This window comes from Hemicordylus capensis, chromosome 1 (genome assembly GCF_027244095.1).
Source record: "Hemicordylus capensis ecotype Gifberg chromosome 1, rHemCap1.1.pri, whole genome shotgun sequence".
In the NCBI taxonomy this organism is placed as follows: domain Eukaryota; kingdom Metazoa; phylum Chordata; class Lepidosauria; order Squamata; family Cordylidae; genus Hemicordylus; species Hemicordylus capensis.
This window is the reverse complement of record NC_069657.1, coordinates 277,450,330-277,459,861: the sequence shown is the minus strand read 5'-3', so window position 1 is coordinate 277,459,861 and position 9,532 is coordinate 277,450,330. Positions and strand designations below refer to the sequence as shown.

At 44.2% G+C, this 9,532-nt stretch overlaps 1 protein-coding gene across 4 annotated transcripts in view; it reads right to left on the bottom strand.

Annotated features, from left to right (window-relative positions):
- Window positions 1–7,455: 7,455 nt before the first annotated feature.
- The window catches only part of NBAS (NBAS subunit of NRZ tethering complex), a 304,433-nt gene continuing 302,356 nt past the window's right edge, over window positions 7,456–9,532 (bottom strand). For 3 of the 4 annotated variants that reach the window (XM_053285448.1, XM_053285449.1, XM_053285450.1), the window contains one exon: window positions 7,456–8,572. In XM_053285448.1, the coding sequence (XP_053141423.1) occupies window positions 8,297–8,572 (276 nt within the window). In that variant the 3' untranslated portion in view covers window positions 7,456–8,296. The remainder of the gene's footprint in view (window positions 8,573–9,532) is intronic. The other variant, XR_008313691.1, reaches the window with a different exon arrangement.

The window sequence follows — 9,532 nt, the reverse complement described above, 5'->3', positions numbered from 1 at the left end:
AAGAAAACGGCAACAGGTGGCAGGTGAAAGGGGGTGGGGGTGGGGAACAGCGGCGGAGGCTGGCCTGGCAGGGAAATGGCAGCGGAGGTGGACGAGGAAGAAGGGTGGTGCCAAACTAGACAGCGGCAGCAGCGAACAGTTAGTGGTTGAAACTGAGAATTTTTGGAAGGGTCGAGGAGGAGAAGCGGCAGTGGGCAGGGAGGAGAAGCGGCAGTGGGCAGGGAGGAAAAGCCTGGCTGCCGAGGGAGAACAAACTGGGAGGGTGGGGGTGGGAATGAACTGGGAGGGTGGGTGCGAACGAAATGGGGCTGAAGGGGGGGAGAGTCCGGGAGAACTAGAGGTGCAGATGCTCTGCGCCAGGTCAGCTAGTTATTATTAAAGTCCCATCAATATACAATGCTGTACTGAGAAAATTAAGACAGAAAAAGAACTAGTCCCCAAAGAAGTTATAATTTATATTTTACCCAGGTGAGTGGGGGGGGGGTGGAGGAGAGAGAGGAGCCGGAGGCCCAGGTTCTTTGAATCCATCCGCTCAATTACATCTCTGATTGGCAACCTTTGTACAATCACAGTTGCACAGGGAGTGAAGGCAGCTCCTGGAATGAGAAGAGGGGTGGGAGGCAGCCAGGGCATACAGATTTTAATAGCCAGGCGGCTGGCAGAAGTTAGAATGTGAGCAGAAGGAGGAGGAGAAGCGAGAAACTTAAGGGCAGCTTTGCTACTTGTCTTCAGTTTGCCATTTTGTCCATGATACCCAAGAGATTACTTTGGCCAGAAAGGTTCTGCCAAAGTGGCGGGCAAGGCAAAGCAGCAAGGTGCTGGCTTGGCACTAAATTCCAAGGTCTGTGGCACTCCACATGCCCACAGTTAGCACAGGAGAGCACTGTATTTCCCAGGCAGTCAGATATAGGACTTAGTCTACGACAAACCCAAGTAGGGAATTGCCCAGCTTCAGAAGCGGAAGGATTTCCCAAGTCCAGGGGCCTCTCAGGCAGTCAAGAACTGTGATCAGCCTGTGGCAGGCCTATGCAGAGAGGAACCAAAGAATTGTCCCAGGCACTCCCCAACAGGCAAACACAAGGATTGCTTGAGGATACGGATTTCAGCTCAGTTCAGCAGTTTTGGTCCCTATGGTCCACTCCACAGGTGCTCAGCCGAGTTGGCTCTGGACAGTAGAAAGCAAAGTATGCACCAAGCTCCCACAATAGACTTCGGCACAGACACATTACTGAAGCCTCACAGAAAACCAACACACACACACATCTAGAGGAAAAAGCTTTTGATAGGTTTTTGCTTCTGCAAGATTCCAGAGGCCGGAAAACTTAGAAAAATAAAGGAGGAAATTCTGGGTACCAAATTGGAGAAGGTGTGGTAGTTGCTATTCAGATGGAGTACAGAACAAAAGGGTTTTGTTGTGCTGAATTGATCTAACTGGCTTTAGACAGAACCTTGATTGCATTCCGAGGTGTGCTCTTCCTTGATTCTCACGCAGGATGTCCTTATCTTTCAAGAACTTTTGCTGTGTCAGGAATTCTGGCTTCATTAGGAATTCAGAATGCATGGCTCACGTTTTCTTAAGTAGCTTTTGCATCAGTTAAAGATTTGTGTGACATATACAAACAGAGGCTAACTTCCCTCCTGCCACCAAGGGTTTCTCCATGTATACTTCAGCCTTGCTTCTGTAAGAAGCCAGAGTTTTCCAAGTGGTGTGGGGAGGAGAGGCTGTCTGATAACAAGGTCAAAGATTTAACGGGGGGGAAATGAGGTTTTGAAGGGAAGGTACTGAAGGATACCATGGACAGCCAGGAAAACAAACCAAAGGATCATAGAACAAATCAATCCAGAATTTTCATTCGAGAAACAAATGTCCAGGCTCAAATTATCATACTTCGAACACATTATGTGAAGACCCAGCTCCCTTGAAAAGTCCATAATGCTGGAAAAAGTTGAAGGAAAGAGAAGAAGAGGAAGGCTAGCAGCGAGATGGGTGGACTTGATTATAATAGCAATGAATGCACCACTGAGAGACCTTACAGGCCAAGTTGAAGACAGATCATCCTGGAGAGAATCTATCTATGTGTTCATTAAGAATCAACACTGACTTGACGGCACTTAATCAATCTTCAGATAGGTTTCCATCATTCTTCTACTAGCTGGCCATCCTGCTTTCTGCTGGGTTATGTGACTGAGGGAAGTGGTTGAAGCCAGGACTCAAATTTTATTGATAATATTTATATATGACTTTTTAACAAAGTTCACAAAGTTCTTTATGTAGCAAAAGAAATAAGAACATTGCTCCATTTCCCAAAGGAGCTCACAATCTCAAAAGAAACACAAACGAGACATCAGCAACAGTTTCGGGAGGGGTGCTATGCTGAGGTGAATATGGAAGGTTGTTATTCCCTTGCTAAGTTAAAAAAAAGGAGCCACTACTCAATTCCATGTGTTGTTTTTGCATAAACAAGAGAGATTGCTTGGCAGGACTTTTTAGGTGAGGGAACTGCAGCAACAACAAATCTGCTTCTACTTGTGAGTGCTCATAAGAGATTGTATGCCGAGTGGTGGCTGTGCATATATTGCCTCCTGAGTTGCCGATGGAAGAATAAGGACTGAACAGCAACTATCTATATATTTATCTATATATTTAATTCTCTCAGACGTACCCGTGGCTAATCCCATGTGTGGGAGCTCTCGCAAGAGTTCGCGAGCAGCAGCCAGAGAGTTACAGGTATGGGCAAGAAAATGGTGGTGGCAGCAGCAGCTGGTCAGCCGGCTGGTGGGGAAGGAATGACAGTGAATGTTCGCTGCTGCCAGGCACAGAAAGCTGCCAGGCAAGAAAACTTCAGCAGCGTGCAGCAGCGAGGGTGGCACACTCCCTCTCCGGCCCGCCTGCCAGCCAAAAGGAAGGATGGACTGGCCCGCCGGGCAGAAGAAGGTGGCCGGCTGGCAGGCAAAACAGTGGGTGGGCGGAGGAGAGGGCGGCGCACTTCCTCCGGCCTGCCTGCTGGCCAAATTGAAGGATGGCTTGGCCCGTTGGGTGGAAAAAGGTGGCCAGTGGGAGGGCAGGCAGGTAAAACTGGTGGCTGAGTGGCGGAGAGGGCAGCACACTCCCTCTCTGGCCTGCCTGACAGCCATAATGAAGGATGGCCTGGCCGCCGGGAAAAGTGGCGGGGATGAGAAACGGCAGCCCGGTAGGCTGCCAGGAGAAGCGGTAGGGAGGAGAAGTAGTAGCCAGGCTGGCTGGCTGGTGGGAGAAGTGGCAGGGAGAAATGGGGTGAGGGGGAGAACGAAATGAGGCTGAAGGGGGAGAAGACTAAATGGGGCTGAATGGGGGGAGAATGAAATGAGGCTAGTGGGGGGAGAGACAGGGAGAACTAGGGTCATAGATGCTCTGCACCAGGTCAGCTAGTATCTGTTAAAAGAGCTATTGGCGTGCAGTCTGATTGACATGGATGTAAACTGGAGGGGATAGGGACATAAAGTTCTGTATCTGAGGAACAGCACACCCTTATATCTTCTATTAACACCTACCTATGTGCTTTTAGTATTACCTTGATTTAAAAAAAATAGATTAAAATAACTCGTTTTAATTATTTTTTTCTGCATAATTTGAATTAAATTGTACCCCTGGAAGCAGGATTTTGGAAAAAAAGCACATGCATTGCTTACAACAAGATAAAATATTAAGATGCATAATTGGAGCAACTAAAACGCAGCTTATTTGGCAGATACAAAGACCATGGTGTTCTAATCCTGCTTCAACAAACAGCTACAACAAGAGCTTTGGTCTGAAAAGTGGGATGTGTAAGACGTATATAATAATAAAAATCTATGATATATTTTGGGGGGGAAATGTTTGTATGAAATGAAGTCATACTTCCTGGTTACCTACAGATACCAAATTGTGATGAACAATCCTGAATGCGCTACTTTTTAACACTGAAATATGCCAGAGGGGAGGTTGAAGTAATTTTGTGTTTTTTAAAGAAGAAATTCTGAATATAATCATCATATTTTAACTGCTATCATTAACACATTTTAAAGACTCATACGATCAATATTTCCAAAATGACATAATGCCCAAGAGAATCAGATCTTTCTCAGATTCAAATTTACCATACCGTGTATATATATATGGTAATTGTTCAATAAAATGGATATTTGAAGTTCAAACAAGTTTCAGGCTGCACTTTTACTTTACACTTTTACTTTACATAACTCAATTACATTTCTTTAATTTCTTGACCTTTCCTGTAAGTGTAATCTATGCAAATTGACTTTGCCCAGTCAACAACAGGCCTCACCTACTAGTATAATATATATGAAACATAAAATGTAAGAATAAAAAGAAAAGAAAATTAAAACCTATATAAAACTCATGACCATTCCGTTGTAGTTCCTTTCTCTGTATTGAAATATTCATGCATGAAAATGGGTGTGATGTCCATCTACCAGATCTGCATTTAGATAAACTGCTAATATTCAGAAAGAAGGGGGGAGGAAAACCCAAATATTTAATCCAGTCAGTAATAATTGCTAGCTAAAAACAACAATATTGTAAAATATCCAAGGCAAGAATCAGCATCAGACAAAAATGTCACTTGATATTTGCAGCCTATTTCAGATGGACTCCATGGGATTTTGCATTTCAATGATCTCTTGAAACATACTTTGAAGAGGCTCTTGAAAGGAATCTCTTTCACATTTGTCTCTACCAATTACACTGAGACATTCCGTGTTTTCTTTTTTAACTAACTCAGAGGATCATTCAAATCCGCACGGTTACTCTTGGAAAAGCCTAAGCCTAAGATCTCGGGGGATATCCCCTGGAATTTGTTCAGCTTGACTTTTATCCTGCCTGTAAAGCAAGCAAGCTTGGATGTTGACTGGAAGCCTATCTGAGTGTTTCAGTGAAGCAAAGAGACAGAAAACAGAAGAAACTTGTGCTTCCTGTCCTACATTCCCAGTTCTTGGCTTTCATGAAGAGATGCATATTTTGTCTGGGCATCAGGTTAACACTTATGGCAGAAGCAAACTAGGCCTTTTCAGTTTCCTGAAGAATCACTTCATAGTTGAAAATGAGGCTCCAATGCCTTGATCAGAGATGCACCAGGCAGAAATTCATCAGGATAATCTCTAGGAAGTGATTAGGGAAACTGCACCGGTTAATAGGGATCTGCAAACTGGCTCAACCTCAAGCCAGTTTGACATCAAACTGGTCCTGCTCGACGGATCGCGCTCAAGCCAGGCTGGCCCGATCCAAACCCCGCACCCCCCTGACTGGCTTGGGACTGATTTGTAGGTTTGAACATTATTTTTTTAATGACTTACCACCTCTGGAGGGTGCTGGAGGGTGCTGCCATGACACTGGAAAGACTCAAGAGGCTCCCCCTCCCCCTAGTCTTGTAATGGCCTGGTTTGAGCAGTTTTTGACCAGTTCTGGGCCTCTGTGTACTGACAGTGGCCATTTTGGAGGCTGCCACCAATGCGCAGTGGCTCTCTGCGTGATTGAGGTTGTGTCCTTATTCACTGCTGAAGAATCATGAGGTGAAATCACACTGTCACTATTACTAAATCCATTAATTTCATTTACTTGTGTTTTTACGAGGGTGGGGAGTTTGACTTTATCTTCATTGAAGGTGTTACAAAGTTTTTGCTGTTCAACATCAGGAAATTCTACCTTATGGTTTGGGTAAACCCTTCCCCATAGTATCTAATCAGATTTTCTTTTTTTAAATGCCAGGAGTTCAGTATTAGTAATCCAAACACCTTCGATTTAAAATGAGAGTTAAGCTGCTTTAAATTTTCACCCACACTCTAAAAAGAATAGAAATTGCAAGTTAAGGTGCCCATCTTAACTTCTGCACCATATAAGCTGTAAAGAGTTTGTACTGTCTGGTATATTATGATTGCTTTAGAAATTAGGCTCCATGCACCTACATTTTGCCTTGGTCTTTCAGTTGAACTGGGGAGGGATGCATCCAGGCAGACATTTAACAGGTAGAGGTGTGCACAAAACCAGTTTGCCCAGTTTGGTTTGAGTCTGAACTGGATTCGAGCAGAACCGGGCATGTTCAGTTTTGTGCACACCCACCAGCTTGGCTTCAAGCCAGTTTGGGGGTTCAAACATTAAGAAAAAAAATTTTAAGGCCTTGCTGCCACTGGGGGGGGGGCACTGCCATGGACGGGTTCCCAGTGGTTCCCCCTCCCCCTCCAGCTTCCCCTGGAAGAACAAGAAGAAGCAGGTAATTTGTGTTCACTTTAAATCTGAACTTAATTATTTCTGTGTCTTTCTCTTTGCCATGAACCCCTGGTGGCACAGTGGTAAAACTGCCGCCCTGTAACCAGAAGGTTACAAGTTCGATCCTGACCAGGGGCTCAAGGTTGACTCAGCCTTCCATCCTTCCGAGGTCTGTAAAATGAGTACCCAGAATGTTGGGGGCAATCTGCTAAATCATTGTAAACCGCTTAGAAAGCTCCGGCTATAGAGTGGTATATAAATGTAAGTGCTATTGCTATTGCTATAAAAAGCCAGATTATCTTCCCAGAAATCTCCCATAAGCCTCACAGATCTCCTGCTTGATTTTATTCCCTTCAGGATCTTGTCATCAGCAAAATAGTGTAAAAGTTTTACACAAGTGATACAGCCATTCACACACAGTGTCAGGGTTGAGCATGGGCAGGCGGCTGGATACCGCCACTGGGAATGTAAGTGGCGGGGAGACAGGGTCGCTGGGCGTGCAGGTGGTAGGAGAGATGGGGCCCATTGGGAATGCAGGCAGAAATACTGAGGACATTTTGGCTTCAAGCTGATGATCCTCAGATGAGGAAGTAAGAGGAGGGCTCTGTCTAAATTGGCACAGTCCCCGTTGAAGCCTGGCATTCTAGGCAACTGCCTAATTTACCTAAGGAAGCAGTTCCACACATGGTTCCAGCAATTCCCACCAGCCACTAAAATCCCTCTTCTTTTCAAAATCATGTTTGCCAGCTGGAATTAGTTAGAAATGCATGGTGAGCTGTTCACACAAGTCTTGCCATGTGGAGCAACCCCATGTCATCTGCATTTTCAAGTGGCTTCCACACCACAGAGTGCTTATTGTGATCTATTCCCAGGCCTCAATTTCTTTTATCTTCATTTTCAGCTTAACTGGGTTGTGTATTGGGCTCTGTATGCAGAGTATATGGATTATGGGTCCCCCCACTTCCTATCAAGAAAAATAGGCCTATTCAATTTCATAGCAAATGAAGCAAAAAGGTTTTCTACTTAAGAAAGCAGTTCAGTTATCTGCTCAATAATCACAACAGATTTGGATCACACAGAGCATACAGATCATAATGACGGCCCAAACTAAGCCCTCTGAAAAGGTATAGAGCCTAGCGCATAAATCTATTTATTATGAAGGCTTAGTGTTTGGAGGACAGAAAAAATGAACCACAGGAAAAAAGCAACTAATGTTAGCTGAAAAAGAAAGGCTTTAATTCATTAATGCAAAGTATCGCAATTACATTTGTAAAGTAACTTCTAAGATTCCTTAAATGTGCTTCTCAGACATTTCCCTTTGAAGTTATTAGACAGATATGCCTCCACTTTTAATTTTATTTCTACTGTTACACTGAGGTGACAGCCTGTACTATTACCTCTGTTAATTACAGCAAAAACTGAAAATGTTTCTTTGCAGGAATATAATTCACAGGTTACAGTAAACCTTCTGAAGTGAACTATTTCCTGCCCATAAACAAGAGCTATTAACAGGACAAGAAACACTGCAAGTAAGTATTTTAGGATACACATTGGTTCACATAAAGTGCAAGGACCTGCTGACCCAAGAGTGGGACACCAGTGCTGTTTCTGCCTGCCTGAAAATCATGTTGACGCTGCTGAAGCACCTCCACGGCGCCTAAGAATAGCACCAGTGCTTAGTGGCCTCTCCCATTATGGCTCTCCAGCAGTGTCAACATGTTTTTCAGATGGAAGGAAGCAGTGTTCCCTGTAACAGGGATTCCCAGATGTTGTTGACTACAACTCCCAGCAATCCCAGCTGCAATGACCACATCTGGGAATCCTTGTTACAGGGGAACACTGGAAGGAAGCAACATGGGCGCCATGATCTTTTGTGTCCTTGCGCTGTATGTGAGTCATCATCAGCATTTTATGCAATGCAAAGCAAGCAATGATTTGCTCTAAGTAGATCCTCTCTTTCATATAATGTCTCTTCGTCATATGTCCATCTGAAGCCAGAACAGCTTCAAGAGTACATAGTTCAGGCACCAAATATAATTTGGAATGCTTTGCTATTTAAATCCAGTGCCTAACAGTGCTGAGAGCTGCGCTAAAGGTTCGGAGTGCAGGATGCGTCCCTTTAGAGAGCATCAAAAGGGAGCCGGCCTCTGCAGCGAAGCCAGCTTCTTGCAGTTGTTTGGTTATTGCTTCTACATCCCAGCGTCCCTCCTCTTGATTGGCCAGCAAATGGTTCACCAGGTGAGGATAGAAGAGTGTGGAGATGCACTTCACAAGTAATTTCTCGTCCAGAAGCAAGGAAAGAAGTTCAGAATCACAGCTGACATCATCCACCTATACAGAGGAAAAAATGCACAGCAAATATTACTCAAAATGTTTGGTCCTATTTTAATTTTGCAGCAGGGATGGATGGACTGCTTTTCCTGGGCTTAAGAAGACTAAAACATTGTTGGCACTTGGTATGTTTCTTCTAAATGATTACATGCAGCCCTTTAAGAACCATGCCTTCTAAAAACTTTCAAGGGTCCCTTACATCAGATTGTGGCATTGCTTAGGCACAAATCCATTACTTATATTAGCAATCATACATAAAACCACAGTGCTCATATTTGAAATAGGTTTGTGTAGGCTGATACTCTTAACTCCATTTTGACTACCATAGCACAGAATAATTTCTGTGCAACAGCTAGCTACTTACTGGGCGGAACTATCAAATGTTGAACTATTTGCCATTAATTACCATCTTTGCTGTGGGAAGGGAAAACCCCCAAATAAAACCAGATAAGGGTTAGGTTAAACTGAACTCCCCACATGCTCACCCCCATTCAAACACTCTGGATATGCTTATGGATGCAAATAGGCTCACCCCTTCCCAGAAAATGCTTCAAAAATACATTTCATGGAGGCAGCAGATGAGGGCATGTGACACGAATCAGTACAGTAGTGTTGGTAGCAGGGATGGGGGCAAATCCCAGCACCAGTCTGAATGCCCTGCGGCTAATGCAAGCCCAATGGAGAATGTTCACAAACATGGGTGATTGGGCTCTTCTCCATGAAAGTACAGAGACTCTGCATGAATGAACACCACAAACAGGGGATGTCATACATTGCCCAGTCCATAGGCACAGCTTCCAAGTGATGGAATCAAGTGCACACTGCAGGGATGCACAAAATGGATTTTGCATTTTGTTTTGAGTTCAAAACAAAACGTAGACAGCCCATTTCGATTTGAAACGTTTCGATGTTGAAGCATTTTGCACATTCCTAGTCTACTGGGTAGTGAGCTCATCAGCT